Source organism: Talpa europaea (genome assembly GCF_964194135.1).
Source record: "Talpa europaea genome assembly, chromosome: 8".
NCBI lineage: Eukaryota > Metazoa > Chordata > Mammalia > Eulipotyphla > Talpidae > Talpa > Talpa europaea.
In genome coordinates, this window is record NC_140075.1 from 21212227 (window position 1) to 21232908 (window position 20682).

Genomic DNA, 20682 nt, shown 5'->3' on the forward strand with positions numbered 1-20682 from the left:
TGCAATCAGCAGTTTTTCCAAGGAACTCTGGTTCCTCTTAGTGGAGAGTGGTATTTGGAAGTCAAGATGGGCCTAACTCATTGGTCTTAAGGTTTGTTCCTTCAAAGTGCAATCAGGTGACAAGCTGAGAGGTAACCTTCGTAAACTTATATGTGCATTATGTGTGTGTACATGTTTACATACACATACACACATTGACAACTATATATGCTTATATATGGAAATTCATGAATTGATGCAGATGCATCCAATTCCAATCCACATAGGATTCAATTCATGTCTATGCCTCCCCTTTGGACAGTGAGAACCCTGGTTCTTGTCATCCTTAATATATTTAGATAACCTTTAAGATGATTGCCCCGTTGGGTAATTGTTTCCCCACTTCCTTATGTGGGTTTTCTTTTCTTCTTAACCTGTCTGGGCTCTGGGACTTGGAGCCAAAGTGACTAGTATCCAGAGACAGGCTTGCAGAAAACTCTTCTTGGCACATTGGCCCCAGCCCTGCTCAGTCTTTTCCCAAAAGTTTGTTGTTGGAAAAATTCAAAATGCAAGCAAAGACTTCCATAGAAATTTTCTTTGGCGCATCATTTGTAGTAAGAAAAAACTGACCTGATGTTTACCTAGTAAATGAAGTCATTAAATGATAAACTACAAGGTGCATTAACAGTAGAGAAAATGTTGATTAATAAGTGACTAAAACAGACTGTGAAATTGTGTTCAATGTAATCTATCTTAAAATGAAAAATTCCTGTTACATCCTTATATATTGTTGTTTGAAGGGTTAATAAGATAATGTATCTGACATTACTTGCAATACTAGGAATATACTTTCAGTAACATTAAATACTCTATTATTACTGTCATTAAAATTCACCTAGTAATACCCTTAAAAAGTTTAGGCATTGTGGGCCTCCCCTGTGGCACAGCGGGTTGAGTGCCATGCTGCGAAGCTGTCTACAGCTTCAGCAGCACAGGTTTGATTCCCCAACGGCCTGGGAGATTCCCACATGGCATGGTAGGCCTCTCCTGTCTCGCCCGCTGCTCCCTTCAGCAGTGCTTTTGGTCCGTCTGCTTGTTCTGCTTCCCACTCTGTCTCTGGTGAATTCTGTCACCCTCCCGTGTTCTGGCCTGTACCCCAGTTCTTATATGAATAAATAAATAAATCTTCAAAAAAAAAAGTTTATGCATTGTAACAAATAAGCTCTAGACTGAAGAGACAAAAACATGGGAATACTGTCCAAATCATATGTGCTGTTTTCTTTTTATTTAACAAGTTATCAGATGGACATGATACTTTTATAGCCATAAAGACAGTTGATTTTAACTTTTTTATTAGAAATAGCTTAAAGTCTACTAAACTTTTTATAAAACATCTTGCTGTTTGGAGCTTCTTAGAATAATGGAACAAAATTCTAGTTTTACATTGTGCCTTGAAAACATTTAATGTTGAGGATTTTGTCAGTGTCACTGCCTCTGGTGAGAATGAGGAATGAGAATTCAACAATTGCTTTCCAGTGAGTACCAGAAAAAGAGAAAAAATAAGCCTTTGGAGCTAGACTTCAATCTTTAGGAAAGCTAAGGCCTTCAGACTTCTAAGGGTTATTCTGCTTGTTAATGGCAGAGTCGCTGTTAAGACATTAATCTCAAATTCTCTTTGTATGTACATCAGGCATCACAAACTCAAATGACTCCAAGGTTAGGTTGTACCTTAAGGGGGTCAAGCAGCTCAGTGTAAGGTCATAGATGATAAGGACCCTGGCAAGCCAGAGTGTTGATCTTTGTAGCTACAGTTGAGGAATGCAGATGTCTAGTTTTTGAAAGTGAATGTGGAAATCCACCTTATGTGAATATTTTGTGGAATTCTAAATGTTGGCAACCAAATGACTCTAATGCTCTGTGGACCTAGGAAGGTACCTCTATGTTTTATCCAGCCAGGAGGTCACCACAGGATTGTGTCTCCGTATCTTTTACAAGTTTGCCTAAATGGAATTTACTGTGAAACATCTTAACAGTACCCCAAATTGCAGTGTACCAACACTTTTTAAAATCAGCATTGAGGTTTTGCTATATGTTAAATACTACATTTTATTCTCATCGTAAAAATTAGTTTAGAAGGAAAAATACATTTATCCTCTATATTCAGTTCAACTGTTTTGCAACTTATTTGTGCAATGAGAAGTGTGGTGGAAAACAAGTCTGAATCAGTTTGGGTGGTTAAGGTGCAAATGACAGGAATGTGAGGGATGTTGCATCTGAGATGGAAGTGCTGAGGTAGTCTAGGAAGAAGTTTGTAGAATAGGCGGCATGTAAGCTGTCACTTGAAGGAAACAATCTTTTTTTTTTTATATATAAATTTTATTGTTATATTCCCCATACAATTGCAGCCCCCCCATTCTGACCCCAATCCCTCCGTTCCCGCCCCCGCCCCTCTAAAAGTGTCTCTGGTTCATAGTTTTTTGTTGATTTTGATTTTCACTTTCTTATAGTTATTCATTTTCCTGGTCCCTTATTTAAGTTTTCTAGATTCCTGCTATGAGTGAGACCATCCGGTATTTTTCTTTTTCTTTTTGGCTTATTTCGCTGAGCATGATCCCTTCCAGCGCCATCCATGTTGCTGCAAATTGCATGTGTTTATCTTTTTTGAATGCTGAGTAATATTCCATGGTATATATGTACCACATCTTCTTGATCCAGTCATCTATATTTGGGTTGTTGAAGGAAACAATCTTACTTCAGGTGTGGGGAAGAAAGCTGAATGGGGCCTTCCTGGTTAAGACGCAGCACTATGATGCTATCCACAGCCACTGCAGCAGGAGTTTGATCCCCATCCGGGGAGCTCACCCACATGGTGCAGCAGACTTCTGTCTCGCCCGCTGCTCCCCTCAACAGTGTATTTCAGTAGATCTTCCTGTTCTGCTCCCCATTCTGTTTCTGGGGAGTCCTGTCACATACACACACCCACACACACACTTCTGGCTTGTACCCCAGCTCTTGTATGCATAAATAAATCAATCTTTAAAAAAGAAAAAAAGCCGAATGACAGGAGAACACATATAAAACTGTGGGAGGCGGAGGACAGGAATAGTAAGCGAAGGGTCCCCATAAGAGACAAGTTGGTAAAGGCCTCAGTATTTAATTGGCTCTCAGTGAAAGAGGAATGTATGTTCCCTCTGCTGATGCAATGTTTTTGTTACTGTGATGCCTGTGCAGATAAAGCCAGTGGCATCCTTTGCTGGTACTTAATGTTTTTGCTTAACAGTTCAAATTTTTACTTTGAAATGAACTTCTTGAGTCAGGATGGAATGAGTTTGACTTGAAAAAATAATAGATGCACAGTAGATAAATGAGCTGAAAATGAAAGAGGATGAGTGAAACAGAAATGGACTCAATGCAAACATTGACCTGAAGCGGGGCGGAGGGACGGGGGCGGGGGGTGAGGGTGAGGGAACAACAGCAGTTTGGTACAGAGCACTCAAATTCATGTTAGTCAATTTCAGTTTTTTTCTTTGCAGAATGTTCTCATCTTACCACGGACAGTTCTTTACATGGCTGATTCAGAAACTTTCATTAGTCTGGAAGAGTGTCGTGGCCACAAGAGAGGTGAATATCAAAAGAAATTTGGGGGTTTTGGGGTTGTGTTTTGTTCTCCTCCTGTACCTTCTTGCAAAGTTAAAATATTGATTACTCCTGAAAGTTACTGACCTTCTGAGACACTGGGCCTGCTCTCTGGAGAAATGCTTGAATATGTTGCCTTTCAACCTTAAAGAGCCTTTTTTGCTTCAAAGATTGATTTTTAAACCTAGTACAATCGAAACAAGTTGTGTACGAAGGTGTTTTTCTTATTTTGAAATACTTTGAGCTTCTAGACACTTTCTATTATCAAAACAGGATGTATACCTTTGACTGTTAAAGCCTTTCATTGTTTATGTTGGGGCAGGGATCCATTTACCAAAGTTATCTGAAGATACTGTGTATTCTTGACTTGCTAAGAGGAAGCCATGGCACATTGTGACCCAAGTCTAGACTTTGGTATTGGATAACCATGGTCTGATTTGAAGCCAGATGACAATTTATGCAGTGAAAAAGTCATCCTGCTGTGCTGTCAGCTGAGCAGAAAGATACAGTATAGTAAGTCTCAATTTAGATGCTTCTGTTAAATTTGACATCATTGAGGCAAAGACAATGTCTGAACAAAGTAGAAGACTGCTGATACCAAAGTTCAAATTTAAAATATGAAACAGACCAAACTGGAAAAATACTTGTTTTCATCAGTTTTTAGACATTTTTGTAAAGTTTTTTGGCTTAAAAGGACTTAAACATTATTCAGTATTTGCTTTTATTTTCACATCATCAAATTTGAAATGTGGATGATATTTAACAGTAGATAGATGACTGACAGTTAATAATTTTGCTACTGTATTATTACAGCAAGGAAAAGAACTACTATGGAAACAGCATTTGCCCTTGAGAAACTATTCCCAAAACAATGTCAAGTCCTTGGGATTGTGACCCCGGGAATTGTAGGTAAGAGAAAAATACCAATCTGGTGATTTCTTGCCTTGCATTGGTTGGGGTCCTATAGATAGGTAATTGTTTGTAGCTGAAAGCACATTTATATTTTGGTCATCCAAAATGCAATAAAATGGTATTGTATTATGGTATTATATTTGACTAACATTAATGTCCTTTAGGTTATTGTGCTTAATATAGCAAATCACAGGCCTGTCTGTATAAACCAAATGCAGTGCATTTCTCAGGAGCCATTCACAAGAGGAAAAAGGTCACATTCTGTCCCCAAACTAGAAAGCAGTAATGAGCTCTCTCCCTATTGTAAGTTCAAGTACTGTGGTTTCTGGTGGGTATGACAGTGCAGGGCTGGGGTGTGGAGCTATAGTATACCGTGCTAGGAGACTTATGTTCTGCTATAAACTTTTGAAGGTCATGGCATGTAATCATATCCTTCTCCAAGTTTGATTGCTGATGGTGAATTTTTGCTGATTTGTATTGTTTTTTATTTTCTGTAGCTAATGGGGGAGAGACTATTGCAGTAGGCATGGTGCTATGGTTCAGAAACGTGAATTGGGATCCCACCTATACCATTTAGTGTAGTGTCTATATGACTTTGGGCAAGGTACTTAAACCTCATAGTGAAGCAAGACAAACTCCCAGGGACTGGGCGTGTCCTTACGCTCATACTTTCTACTTCAGGAGGACAGCACTCAAAAATGAACACATGGGAGGACCAACAACAGGATTTATTTACATAGAGAATGTGAAAAGGGACGGCTAAGAGAGTGAGTCAGAAAATATTTATAGGGGGGCCTCCCTGGTGGCACAGGGGGGTTAAGTCTCAGCATTATGAAGCTGTCGGCAGCCACTGCACCATGAGTTCAATCCCTGGCCAGGGAGCTAACCCACATGGCACAGCAGACCTCTCCTGTCTCACCCACTACTCCCCTCAGCATTGTATTTCAGTCAGTCTGACTGTTCTGCTCCCCACTCTGTCTCTGGTGAATCTTCTCACTCCTACCCCCGCCCCTCTGGCCATGCTTTTGTAGGGATAAATAAAGTAAATCTTTAAAAAAAAAAAAATGTCTGGCACATAGCCAGATGCTCTCTGTCCTATCCCAAGTAGTGCCCACTAAGCAAAGAGCTGGGTCCAAGCTGAAGACCCCTTCCTTACCAACAGTACAACTGCCAAAGTTCCAGGCCCACCCTATCTGTATTTCCCATCTGTAGGAGAAATAGTCAAAAGCTGCCTCAGCCCATCATGGGGTAGAGTTCACAAATTGCCTTCTACCATTGCGTTGGCTATGAGTGCCACTCACTCTCAGATGTTGTTCCTCACATTCCTCTTACAACTCCTTCAGTTTCCCCATCTAAGGGTGATGAGGGTTAAATGAATTAATACATGTAAAGTTTTAAAATAGGGATATACATAAACAGTAAATGTTCACTACTATTGTCTTCTTTGTTGCACTCAGTAGTACACTATAATTGGCATTTTTAGTCTTTGCTGAGAGACTTTTGGTCTGAATTTAGGTTTTGTTGTGCAATAAAGCACAAAGGTTGACACTCTTCAACTCTTTGTAGATTTTTGTGATCAGCCTTTTATCATTAGTGTTGTGTGCAAAAATTTTCTCCCAGTCGGTGGGGTGTCTCTTTGTTTTGGTTACTGTCTCTTTTGCTGTATGAAGCTCTTTAATTTGATGTAGTCCCAGCTGTTTATCTTTGCCTACACTATCACTGAGTTGAGTGATGTGTCTTTAAAGATGTTACTGAGGTGCATGTCGTGTTTCGCCTGTATTTCCTTCTATATATTTTATGGTTTCACATATTACGTCTAATTCTTTAGTCCATTTTGAGCTGGTTTTTGTGCATGGTGTGAGGTCGTAGTCAAACTTCATTCTTTGGCATGTAGCGACCCATTTCTCCCAGCACCATTTAGTGAACAAACTTTCCACTATGGAAAGCTGTGTGGAGATTCCTCAACCTGCTAAAGCTGGAGCTTCCATATGATCCAGCAATTCCACTCCTAGGTGTTTACCCAAAGGACACAGAAACATTAATTCAGAAGGGCACCTGCACCCCTATGTTTATAGCAGCACTGTTTACAATAGTTAAGCTATGGAAACAACCCAAATGCCCAAAAATAGATGACTGGATCAAGAAGATGTGGTACATGTACACAGTGGCATATTACTCAGCAATCAAAAAAGATAAACTCATGCCATTTGCAGCAACATGGATGGAGCTGGAAGGGATCATGCTCAGCGAAATAAGCCAGAAAAAGAAAAATACTGGATGGTCTCACTCATAGCAGGAATTTAGAAAACCTAAATAAGGGACCAGGAAAAAGAATAATTATAATAAAGTAAAAATCAATGAGCAACTATAAACCAGAGACACAGTACGGGGTGGGGGGGTGGGTAGGAGGGATTACGGTCAAAATAAGGGGGGTGGGCATTGTATGGGGAATGTAACCAAGATGAAAATGCACGCATTATGCAAAAATGAAAAATGTAAAAAATATATAAAATAAAATAAAAATTAAAAAAAAAGCACAAAGGATTTTAAGTGTTTTAGAAATGAATAGGGATAAATGTTATGTTTCATCTCTTCCTCTATCAACTCCCAACCCCATTAAGTATTCATTTACCCCATCACTGTATATCATTTTTCACTGTATTAAAAAAAAAGATAGTGGCGACCATGGCTGTCTTTTAACTTCTGAGTTTTTCCTTAAATGACTGATGTGTTTTTTACAACTACTGGTTATTAAATGTTTATATAGAATCATAGTTTTCATTTGTTTCTACCCACCCCACCCACTGCAGCTTCTCCACAAGCCTGACAAGTTTCTCCTTTCTGAAATTTCAGTTAGATCTGGGGGCTATAGAGGAAGGGCAGATGGACCTGGGTGGATACCCTTCTGCCTTCCTTGACCCAAGCAGATGTCCCATGGGGAATAAACATCACTGGGCACGGTTAGTCAGGATTGTCCTCCTGTATGTTCATGGACCACTCTTCCCCCACTTACTGATTCTGGTCTCCCTCAAAGCTGGATGCTTTCTATGGGCCAGTTCCACTTGTGTCCCAACAAAACTTACATGACAGCTGATTCCTTTTACTTAGGCCGCAGTGTAGGGACATTTCTAAAACAGCTATAGGCTACTGTCATTCTTTCAGGTTGGGATAATACCAGGTTTGAGAAAATTTGTTCATTCTTATATGTGCAGAGCTGATTTTCTTAATTAAAGTGAAAAGCATAATTGTAAATGTACAACTTAGTGAGTTTTGACATTTATACCCATGTGTAACCAACACACAAATCAAGATACAGAATATTTCTGTCACTCCAGAAAGTTTCCTCATGCCCTTTGCCTGTGGATCACTGCCTGTCATGGGAAACCCTGGTTCTGATATCTATTAGAAATGAAATCATTAGTTACATCTTTTTATTTCTTGAGTCTTTTAACATGTTTTTTAACATAGTATTTTTCAGATTCACTTGTGTTACTGTATTAGTATTTTATTTTTTTAAAAAGTTTCCCCAGTGGTATTGTTGTATGAATAGGCCACAATTTGTTTTTCTGGTCTCTTTTCTGATGGAGATTGGATTGTTTCACATACTTGGCTACTGTGATGGAACAGTCAGAACACTTTGTAAGTCTTTTTGTAGACATAGGTTTGTTCCTCATGAGCACTTACCAAGTCCAGTTGCTATGTCTTAAGGTTGGTGTACATCTAAATTTTTAGGAAGCTGCAAATAGTTTTCCAAAGTTGTGCCTGTGCCATTTTAAACTCCCCAGCAATGAGTGGAGGCTCCTGTTGCTTCATATCCTCGCATTTAGCATCACCAGTCTTTCATTTTAGCCATTCTGGGGGGTATAAAGATGCCTCTTATGGTGGTTTTAATTTGAATTACACTGATGTGTAATTATTTTTGCATGTTTTTATTGACTGTATATCTGCTTTTGTGAAGTGTCAAGTGTCACTGATTTTTTTAATTGAATTGTCACTTTATTGTTTACCTGTTAAAGGTGTTGTTCACATATATATTCTGATGTAACACCTTTATCAGGTTTAAGTTTTATAAATATTTTCTCCCAGTCTGTTGCTGTCTTTGCATTTTCATTACAGTATCTCTAGATAAGCAAAACACTTTCATTTTGGTGAAATCCAATTTATTTTTTCCACTTACAATGCTTTCTGTGTTCTCTCCAAGAAATCTTTGCTCACAGAGATACTCTTAGGTCTTCTACAACCTGTACAGTTTAACTTACACTTAGTTCTAGGACCTAATGAATTAATTTTCATAAGGGATATAATTTATTTTCATATGTTTATCTTCATCATTGTTGGGTGAAGACTTTCTTTTCCTCATTAAATTTTCTTGGCGTCTTTGTCAAAAACAATTTTGTGGGTATGGCTGTTTCTGGATTTAATTCTGTTCTGTTCAGTTTATTTATGCTTAAAGCAGTGCTATCTTTTAGTAGGTCTTGTTGCTCTTTACAGTTGCTTTGGGATTCTAGGCCCTTTGTGTTTCCACATTTACTTTAGAATCAGTGTCTATTTTTTAAAATCCTGTTGGAATTTTAATCAAAATGTCTTGAGACTTAGTACAGAAATTTCAAAAATTGCTTTTATAAAAGTTTTGATATTTTTGGGGGGAAAGGGGCCTTAAAATAAACTCTTGTTTTATTTTCATGCTTTTAATTCAAAATATGTAGGTTTGACTTGAATCTGAAGTTTTCTTTTTGAATATTTTTTTATTTTGTTGCAGTGTTGATTTCTGAAAGGCTTACCTTACTTAAAAAAAATGTATTGTGTATACTAGTAATACTTTACTGTGTAAAAAATAAAAGAAAAATGGAATGATACAGATAAGTAAAAAGGGGAAAAAATATGAGCATCTTTAAGCATCACAAAGTTAACCATTCTGTTAATATTATGGGGCATGACCTTCCAGACTTTGTGTGTGTGTGTTTATGGGGATACACATACACATATTCTATAGTTCTGGAGACTGGAAGTTTAAGATCAAGATGTTGGCAAGTTTGCTTTCTCTTAAGGCCTCTTTGGCTTGGATACAACCACCTACTCTGTGTCCTCACCTGGCCTTCTTTTCCTGTGTGCATATCCCTAATGTTTCTTCCTCTTCTTATACGGACACCAGTTCTCTTGCTTAGGGCCCCACTCTTAAGACCTCTTTCAACCATTATTAATGACCTTTAATGACCTTATTTCCAAGTAACAGTCACATTGGGGGTTTAGGGTTCAACATAAAATTTGGGAGGTGGGGGGTGGAGGAGACACGGTTCTGTCTCTAACACCTACCTTTGAAATTTCTGACATAAAACAGACATAGTTTCAGGTCTGTAAAAACATGTTTGTCTTTTTTTTTGGCCAGGTTAATTTTTTTTTAATTATTTTTTATATTATTGTTCATTTTTAAACAATATTTGTTTCCCCCCTTTCCCCGGTGTAGTCCCCATAGAATTTCCTTCAACAAAATGCACCTGCGCACCATCACCTCAGTCCCTTGTGCTCCTCCGTCCCTCCCAATGATCCTTCTCCATCCTCCTCCCCTCCCCTGCAGGATGTCACTAGTTTATAATTGTCTTGTCTTTGTTTTATTGTGTTTTGTATTACTGTTTTTTGTGTTTTTTTAAACACTGATGTCTTATTTGGTTCTCATATATTCCTGCTATAAGTGAAACCATCCAATATTTTCCTTTTCCCTTCTGGCTTATTTCACTGAGGATAATTCCTTCTAGTTCCATCCATGTTGCTTCAAAAGGCATGAGTTTTATGATTTTTGATTGCTGAGTAATATTCCATTGTGTCTACATACCACATCTTGATCCAGTCATCTATTTTTGGGCATTTGGGTTGTTTCAGGTTTTGCCTATTGTAAATAGTGTTGCAGTAAACAGGGGTACAGGTCTTCTTTTGAATCAATGTTTCTGTGTCCTTTGGGTAAATACCTAGGAGTGGAATTGCTGGGTCAAAGGGTAGCTCCATTTTTAGTAGACCGAGGAACCTCTAGACAGCTTTCCATAGTGGTTGGACCAGAATGCACTCCCACCAGCAATGTAGGAGAGTTCCTTTTTCACCACATCCTAGCCAGTATTTATTGTTGCTAATTTTTTTGATATGTGCCATTCTCACTGGTGTAAGGTGGTATATCTCAATGTGGTTTTGATTTGCATTTCCCTGATTTTAAGGGATGTTGAACATTTTTTTCTTATGCCTGTTGGCCATTTGCATTTCCTCTTTGGACAAATGTCTTTTAAGCTTTTCTGTCCATTTCTTGACTGGATTGTTTACTTTGTTTTTGTTGAGTCATGTGAGTTCTTTGTATATTTTTGTGATCAGTCCCTTATCAGTTGGATGGAGTGCAAAATTTTTTTTCTCAATCAGTGTGGTGTCTCTTTGGTTAATGTCTCTTTTTTTTTTTTTTCTGTTAAAGAATTATTCATGCATACAAGAAGTGGGGTACAGGCCCAGTGCGGGAGGGTGAGAGGATTCACCAGAGACAGCGGGAAACAGAACAGGCAGGCAGACTGAAATACACTGCGAAGGGGAGCAGCGGGCAAGACAGGAGAGATCTGCTGCACGATGTGGGTATCTCGCTGGCTGGCTGGGATTGAATCTGTGCTGCAGAGGCCAGGAACAGCTTCACTGTGCTGTACTCAACCACCTGTGCCACCAGGGGAGGCCCCTGGTTAATGTCTCTCTTGCTGTACAGAAGCTTTTCAGTTTGATATAATCCCAGGTGTTTATCTTTGCCTTCACCGTCACTGCTTTGGGTGATGAGTCTTTAAAGATGTTACTGAGATGTATGTCTTGTAGTGTTTTACCTATATTTACTTCTGTATATTTTATGGTTTCAGGTCTTATGTCCAGTTCTTTTATCCATTTTGAGTTGATTTTTGTGCACGGTGAGAGGTACTGGTCTAGTTTCATTCCTTTGCATGTGGAGGTCCAGTTTTCCCAACACCATTTATTGAACAAACTGTTCCATTGCATATTCTTTACTCCTTTGTCAAAGATTAGTTGTTCATGTAAGTGTGGTTTTATTTCTGGGCTCTCTAGTCAGTTCCATTGGTCTGTGTGTCTATTTTTGTTCCAATACCGACCACTTTAGTTATTATGGCTTTGTAGTATAGCTTGAAGTTTGGAAATGTGATACCTCCATTATCCTTTGTTTTCGTCAGTAGGACTTTGGTTGTTCACGGTTTTTTGTAGTTCCATATGAATTTCATCAGTATGGTATTTCTGTGAAGAATGTCATTGAGATTTTTATTGGACTAGCATTGAATCTGTGTATTGCTTTTGGGAGGATGGCCATTTTAATAATGTTAATTCTTCCAATCCATGAGCAGGAGATGTCTTTCCATTTCTTTGTGTCTTCTGTTTCATTTAGCAGTGTTTTATAATTTTCTTTGTATAGGTCTTTCACCTCTTTTGTTAGGTTTATTACCAAGTATTTGATTTTTGTTTCAATTATAAAAGGGATGGTTTTCTTGATTTCTTCTTCAGATTGATGGTTTGTGTGTGGAAAGGCTACTGATTTTTGTGTGTTGATTTTGTATCCTGCTACTTTACTGAACTGGTCGATTATTTCAAGTAGTTGTTCTGTGGCGTTTCTAGGGTTCTCTGTGTATGTTATCATATTGTCTGCAAATAGTGATGGTTTTACTTCTTTCCCTATTTGGAATCCTTGTATGTCTTTCTCTTGTCTTACTGACCTGGCTAGGACCTCCACTATTACATGGAAGAGCAATGGTGGGAGAGGTCATCCTTGTCTTGTTCCTGATCTTAAAGGAAAGGCTGTCAGCTTTTTCCATTGAGAATAATACTGGCAGGGGGTTTGTCATATATGGCTTTTATCATGTTAAGGTATATTCCTTCTATCCTGAGAATTTCAAGGGCCTTCATCATAAATGGATGTCGGACTTTGTTGAATGCTTTCTCAGCATCTATTGACATGGTCATATGGTTTTTATTTTTCTTTTTGTTGATGTGTTGGATTACATTGATCAATTTTCATATGTTGAACCATCCTTGTGCCCCTGGGATGAATCCCACTTGATTGTGATGTATTATCCCTTTGATGCGTTGTTGGATTCCTTTGGCAAGGATTTAGTTGAGGATTTTTGCATCAGTGTTAGGGAAATTGGCCTGTAATTTTCTTTTTTGTGTTGTCTTTGTTTGGTTTTGGGATAAGTGTAATGTTGGCTTTGTAGAATGTATATGGTAGTATTCCTCCTTTTTCAATTTTTTGAAAGAGTTTGTGTAGGCTGGGCACTAATTCACTGCTGAACATTTGGTAAAATACATTTGTGAGAAGCTGTCTGGGCCTGGGTTTTTGTTTTTGGGGAGTGTTTTGATTACTGCTTCACTTTCACTGCTTGTAATTGATCTGTTTAGGCTTTCTATTTCTTCTTTGTCAAGCTTTGGATGATTGTATCATTATAGGAAATTGTCCATCTCCCTAGATTGTTGAATTTGTTTGCATATAAGTGTGCATAGTAATCTGATTATTCTTTTGATTTATACTGAGTCTGTTGTGATTTCTCTTTCATTTATAATCCTATTTATGTGTGTTTTCTTTGTGAGCACAGCTAGAGTTCTGTTTGTTTTATTTTTTCAAAAAACCAACTTTTGGTTTCATTGATCTTTTGGATTGATTTTTTAATTTCATTTATTTCTGCTTTGATTTTTATTTTTTCCTTCTACTGGTTTTAGGGGGTTTTTGTTGTTATTTTTCTAGCTCTTTGAGATGTGAGATTAGGTTGTTTGAGTTCTTTCTTGTTTCTTGATATGAGCCTGTATTGATATATATTTTTTTCTTATTACTCTTTTGCTGCATCCCATGCATTCTGGGAATTGGTGTCCTTGTCATTCAACTCAGTATTTTTTAATTTCTTCTTTGATTTCCTCATTAGTCCAATGGTCTTTCCGTAGTGTGGATTTTAATCTCCATGAAGTAGGAGGGTTCCTTGTTGTCTTTTCATGATTTATTTCTAATTTAATGCCTTTATGATCAGAGAAGATAGTTGGAATGATTTTGATCTTAATGTATCTGTTGTTTGTCTTGTGGCCCCAGTGATCGATTCTGGAGAATGATCCATAAGCACTTGAGAAAAATGTGTACTTGGATTTTTTTTTTTGGGTGCAGTGTCCTAGAGATGTCTGTTAAGTCCATGAGTTCTATGTCTTTATTTAGGGCTCTAGTGTCTTTGTTTATTGTCTCGTTGATCTGTCCATTGGTGAGAGTGGGGTGTTGAAGTCTCCCACTATATATGTATTTTCTTTAATGTCTGTTTTCAGAGCTGATAATAATTGTCTGATATATTTTGGTGCCCCTTCATTTGGTGAGTATATGTTGATGAGTATTATATCTTCCTGATATATTGTCCCCTTGATCATAATGTAGTATCCGTCTATGTCTCTTTTTACCTTTTTTAATTTCAAGTCTTTTTCATCTGATATAAGTATAGCTGTTCCTGCCTTCTCTTTTTTTTTTTTTTTTTTTTTTTTTTTTTTGGTCCATTTGCTTGTAGGATTGTTTTCCAACCTTTTACTTTCAGTCTTTGTTTATCTTTTGCAGTTAAATGTGTCTCCTGGAGACAGCAGAAGGTTGGATTTTGTTTTTTAATCCAGCCTGCTACTCTGTGTCTTTTTTTTTTTTTTTTTTTGAGAAGATGAATCCATTTGCATTTAGAGTTAATATTGATATGCTGACATCTGTATCTGTATTTGCCATTTTCTTTGTCTTCTTTGTGATTTTATTCCTCACTTTATTCTGGTTTTTTTTTTTTTTTTCATTTCTCTATTGGTTTTGGCTTTAGGACTTGTAGAATTTTTTGGAGTGGGGGTTTAGTTGTATTGAATTTCTGGAGTTTCTGTCTGAAGGTTTGTATTTTTTCTTCAAAGAGGAAGGAGAACTTTGCAGGGTAAAGTATTCTTGGTTGGCATTTGCTGTCTTGAAGTTCGTTGAATATGTTACTCCATTCTCTTCTTGCCCATAGTGTTTCTTCAGAGAAGTCTGAAGCTAACTTGATTGATTTTTCCTTATAAGTTATCTGTTTCTTCCCCCTTGCCAGTTTTATTATGTTTTCCTTGTTTTGGAGTCTTGCAAGCTTTACTATTATGTTTTGCTGTAGTTTTGTTTTCATTGTGGTAATTGGGTGTTGTTCTTGCTCCTTGTTTGTCTATATTTGTCTTCTTTTTCATGTTTGGGAAGTTTTCTTCAATTACTTCCTTGAATAATTTCTCAGTTCCTTTGTCTCCTCACCTTCTGGATGCCTGTTACGCTTACATTTCCTGTCTTCTCCAGTCTGATAATTGTCAAAGAGTGTCCTCATTCTTATTCCTTTGTACTTCTCTCGCCTTTTCTCTTTCGGTTCTTTTTACTTCTGTATCTGAGAATACTGATCTGTTCTTCCATTTTTTTCAATTCTGTTTTCAGTGCTGTTCCCAGAGCTCTTTGTCTCTCCAGTAATCTTTTAGTCTCCTCCTTTTCTTTTACTTCCTTTCTTAAGGTCTCATTTTTGTTCTTCAGTTCATTGATTATTTTTTTCATATCATCTTTTCCTTTTCTTTATTCCTTTTTTTTCCCTGTAATGAGCATTTTGATCATTGACTTCTCAGGTAAAACTTCCTACAGTAGCAAGTCCATATATATATATTTTTTTTTTTTATAGAGGCATGTTTTTTTTTTTTAATATTTATTTATTTGTTTGTTTTGTTTGTACATGCACTGGGTACAGTCAGAAGCGCGGGACGGTGAGAGAATTCACCAGAGCCAGAGCGGGGAGCAGAGCAGGCAGAAGGACCGAAGTACACTGCTGAGGGGAGCAGCAGGCGGCAGGAGAGGTCTGCGCGCCATACGGGACCCTCCTCCGGTGGCCGGGGAGCAGCCGGGGATCGAACCGGCACTGCAGAGGCTGCGGGCAGCTTCGCAACCCAGCGCTCAACCGCTGCGCCACTGGGGAGGCCCATATATATTTTTTTTTTTTAACTTTTATTTATTTGTTTTTTAAAGGATAGCAAAAGATTTATTTACAAGGGAAAGGCAATGAAGAAATGTACCACTCAGGGAGAAAAGAGGGATAAATGTGTTCTACCCATTCCGCCGACCTGGAATCCCAAATGACCCACCAAGACCAAACCTGCCTGGCCAAGAGCATGACCCAAGCATGCCCGACCCCACTAACATGGCTGGTTTTTATTTACAAACAAATGGCTGCTTAACTCCGACCTTAGGTCCTTGCAACTTCCCTTTGGGGATCCTGGGATTTGTAGTTCCTGGTGTCTTGATGGAGTGGGGATGGCATCCACAAAGCCTGTATGGAATTAGCTTCACTTTTTGCCATCATTAACCAAAACAAACACCCCACTGATTGGGAAGATAAATTCTTTATTCTTTTTAATCATGATGATTCTAAATTCTCTGACATTCAGAGATGTTCATCCATGTCATTGTTGAGTTCTGGTGACTGATTTACTTTTTGTAGTGTGTTCTCCCTTGCGGGCTTGCTTGGTTATTTATATTTTTCCTTCTCCCTTCTGTTTGCTTTCTAAGTAGTTCTATGTGTTGGGACATTGTGCCCTTGGTGTTGGCAGGCATCTCTTTGGAGTGCTCCTTCACTGGTGTTGGAAACTGTTTACCAGACTGAGACAAGCACTGGTAGGCCAAAACTCCACCAGGGTGTTGATGCTGTGGCTGTGTTGCTGGGTACTCTCTCTTACAGTTCTTTTCCTCTGTATTTACTCAGTTCCAGCAGGGAATCAGCTAGTTGGTGATCTTGCTGCGGTGACTAGGTGGCGCCAGAGACCTGTACTTGCTGACCTGTGCTTTTTCCTGTAGTTCTCTGAGAAATGGAGGAGGGTAGGGGAGCACCTCAACACAGGGGCTATTGCTCATGCTGGGTGCAATGTCTGCCCTATATTCACCCAGTGCTGTGCCCATAGCTGTGTGGATCCCACACCTTGAATTCTGGACTCTAGTTCTTAATTCCAGGGGTCTCAGATCCCAAATGCTGGCTGTCATCCCGTGCAGTGCCCACTATTCTGGCATGTCCCACGCTCCGGATCCAGTGCCCAGTTCTCAGTTCCAGAATGGGGTCTTGCTCCATGCCTCATTTCCCTTCTTGCCCCCTTTTGCGTGGCCCACCCTCTCAGGGCCTGAGGGTAGTTTTGGAATCCCTGTCTTCCAACTATTAGGAAGTTGGTGATTTTTTTCTGATCACTAAGTGGCGCCAGAGATCGTTCCTAGTATCCTTCCAGAACTGTGCTTTTTCCCCTGTGGGTCTCTGGAGAACAGAGTGGGGGGTGGCATGGAGTGCCTCAGTGGCATGGGGGTGCTGTGTCTGCCCTCTACCCTGCTGTCATGGGGATCCCACGCCCCGAATTTTGTGCCCCGGTTCTCAGTTCAGTGTCTGCAGAAATGGCGCCTTTCCACCCTGCTCCCATACCTGGATGCCTGGTTTTGATTACCCAGTGAGGGTCATTCACCTCAGTGGAGGCTCCCACACATCTCCCCTTAATCCTAGGTTGCAGCCACAGGGACCTGGGCAGCCGCGATTGCGTATGCTTTTCGAGCACATGCACTTTTCTGAACAAGCTTATCGGTTGGCCTTTGGCTATTTGCAGGTCTCTCCAAGGAATCTTTATCTTCCTCTAATGGCACCCGGAGCCATTTGCTCACCTCCATGGCAATTCCGGCATGGTTCTGCACGGTTCCCGGTCACAGGGTGCAGTGCCTGCGGTAGTTCCTTTCTACTCATTGTTGCGCTTGATCTCTATTTTGTTGTTTTTGTTGTTGTTTTTTCCTCCTTTCTGTTGGTTGAAGTGTGTTGGCTTTGTGAATGGGGTAGGGTAGCAGGGTTCTGATGTTTTCTTCTTGTCTGTCAGTCATTCTTAATAGCTACGTAATTTTTAATATAAATACAAGTTTAGGTCATTTTTTACTTCCTATTAAAAATTATCTGATAAAAGCATGTGTGGTTATTTTTTGGGATAACTCTGTTACAAAGTGAAGTTGCTATGAAGATGTATTTGCTACCACTTAATTTTTTATTTAGAAAAACTTCAAACTTACAGAAAAGTTGAGAGTATAATGGACTGATACAAGAAACAACCATATACCCTTCATCTAGTTTTGCCAGTTTAAAACATTTTGTAACATTTGCTTTTTCTGTCTTTGTTTATATGAAAACATTTCCTTCTGGACCATTTGAAAATAAATTGCAGATACATGACAATATACTCTTTAAAATGTCAAAGCTGAAATACCTTTTTTTTAAAGAGTGCCTTATAGTTTGTTGATTGATCTTAGTCACCTATATAGTAGTTATCTAGGTGGGGCTGGTTAATTTACACTGTTACCAAATGAAATTTAAGTTTTTATTGTATCTGTTCATGAAACCGTTTCAACTTTTTTCCTAGTGACTCCAATGGGATCAGGTAGCAATCGACCTCAGGAAATAGAAATTGGAGAATCCGGCTTTGCTCTGTTATTCCCTCAAATCGAAGGAATAAAAATACAGCCCTTTCATTTTATTAAGGATCCAAAGAACTTAACATTAGAAAGGCATCGACTTACTGAAGTAGGTAAGTTATTACTATTTACCATTAGTAGCCCGCGTTTGTTAACTGATTTTGTTTGTGCCTTTGAGAGAGTCTGAATTAAATATAGATGTTGCTGAAGATGTGTGTAATTCAGGCTAGTAATTAACAGAGAGGAGAGCTTTTTTAAGTGAAACCATCTGATATTTATCTTTTTCCTTTTGACTCACTTCCGCTTAGAATAATCCCTTCTAGCTCCATCCTTGTTACTGTAAATAGCATTAGTTTGTCTTTTTTGATCATTGAGTAGTATTCCATTATGTGTATATGCCACATTTTCTTGATTTACTCTTCTGTTCTGGGGCATTTAGGTTGTTTCCATATCTTGGCTATTGTAAATAGTGCCACAGTAAACATAGGCGTAAACACAGGTGTGCAGGTTTCCTTTCAAATTAGTATTATTGTGTTTTTTGAGTAGATATGTAGGAGTGGAAATGCTGAGTCTAGTAAATCCATTTTCAGATTTTTGAGAAGTCTCTGCACTTCTTTCCGTAGGGGCTGGACCATGCTCACCAACATCGTACTAGGGTTCCTTTTTCTCCACTTGTTGTAATATTGAATTTTGAAAGACTTATTTCTCTTTAAATATTTTCTTATTATTTTGTCATATTTTTGCTTTTGAAGCTAAATGGTTTTTTTGAACTTTTTTATATCAGTAATAAACACTTAGTAGTAATAAGCCTTTTAAAAATATATTAGAAGGTATGAATTACCTTTTATGTCAGCTAAGTAGAAAGATGGGAATAAATCCATCATAAGTTGAAAATGCTTGAACTTACCAGGTGCCATAGCTTAGCCTCACCTACCTCATATATGCTCAGAACACTGCCATTAGCCTATAGTTGGCAAAATCGTCTAACACAAAGCTTATTTTATAAAGTCTTAACTGTCTCATAATTTATTGAAAGTGAAAAACAAAATGCCCTAATTTGCAATTTAAAGTACAATTTCTACTGAATGCATATGGCTCTCATGTCATTTCAAAGCTAAGCAATCCTGAGTTGAACCACTGTCAGTTGGAATTGTCTTTAATTATAACCAAGTGAAAAGGTGGGTTGTACAAACAGAGAGGTGTGGAAAGACTGCTGTGTGGGGCTCGCCAGTGGGAGGAGAGCAGACAGGCCTCCTGGAGTAAGCAGTGTTTAAGCCTTTGAAGGATGGGAGTATCTAAGTGACAAGGGTGAGTCAAGGATCAGGCTAAGGGTTGCCAGAAAGAGTGGAATAGCCAGATAATCAATGCATACAGAGACACAGTAAGCTGTTTCATTTTGCAAACACAAAGTATATGAAGGGGATTGTGGGAATGAGACTATAGAGTGTAGGTACTACTGACAGCTGCTGTTTAGCTGATAGTGAATACACACACACACACACACACACAGTGAGGAGATATTGAAAGTGGGAAACCAGTTAGGAGCCACAGCCACCTAGGCAAGAAATAATATGGGGCCATGAGGAGTAAGGAATTGATTGAAGAAAATTAATAAATAATTAGCTGTGCACAAGAAGGAAGACTGGGGCCTCTGTGAGAACTAAGTTTTGAGCCTAGGAGAGTGGGACTATGGGGGTATGAAATGCAAAAATATGGGGCACACTGGGGAGGAGGAGCAGGTTGGGAGAAAGCAAACCTCATTAGAGAAACCTTTTTTTTTTTTTGGTTGGCTTTTGAGTCAGTGTTTCGCTGAAGGTCACAGAGCCACTTCTCCCCCGCTCCTGTGTGCTGTCTCTTATCCCAAGGAGAGGATGGTGCCAATGGCGGGCTCTCTCCTCTGCTCCACAGCACCTTGGCAATCGCATTGAGTGTCCCGCTGGAAGCTAGCATCTAGTTACTGGATTTGTTATCCCTTATTTGCATTATAACACCAAGTTCAAGGAATCAGAAAATGAAGAGTAAAGCGCCCCTGTTTATTGTGCTCTATGAAGTGTTCTTACTCGATCCTTTCCTGCGCTCTTTGCCATCTACAGTTTTGGTTTATTTTCATCCTGTTTATGGCCTTTAGGAAATTGATGCTTTGCCCAGATTGAGATGATTATCTCTATTCTTTAACATGCTGTTTTGTGTCCCTGTTTCCCATATTTCTAAGTTTGGATCATTATCTTCTCTGTACTCAAATACGTGGAGGGATCTGAAGTGGGCCAGAAGGAATAGTTGGAGGCTATTTTACCTCACCTGCATTCCCAAGCAGAGGTCTGCAGCAGCTCCTTTCTATGTCAGTGACACTGGGTAGTCCTGTTCATGTCTGTGTCCCTTAGGGGCTATGCACATTTGCTGTACTGGGTTAGCAAGTAAGTGGTTTAGTGTTTGCCAGCCATACTTCCTAGCTCCATCTGTTCAACTCTGCTGCTAGAGCAGAAGCAGCCGTAGTCACTATGAGAACAAATGGTGGGTTCCAATAAAACTATCTATAAAAACAGTTGGCCCATGGACTGTCGTGTTTTCCCCTTCCTGTGAGCTTATCACAGTGACTAGAAGCCATGTAGGGAAGCCCACGGCAGCCCTGGAATGGCACGCTTCTCTGAAATGCACCTTGCATTTGG

The 20682-nt window shown here is 39.0% G+C and overlaps 1 protein-coding gene across 1 annotated transcript in view; it reads left to right on the forward strand.

Annotated features, from left to right (window-relative positions):
• Positions 1–20682, forward strand: part of FBXO22 (F-box protein 22) — a gene marked incomplete at both ends in the record, with an annotated part of 30054 nt that overhangs the window by 1426 nt on the left and 7946 nt on the right. Inside the window, 3 exons of the mRNA XM_084239502.1 lie at positions 3513–3600; positions 4429–4524; positions 17965–18129. Coding sequence (XP_084095628.1) covers positions 3513–3600; positions 4429–4524; positions 17965–18129 — 349 coding nt within the window. The remainder of the gene's footprint in view (positions 1–3512; positions 3601–4428; positions 4525–17964; positions 18130–20682) is intronic.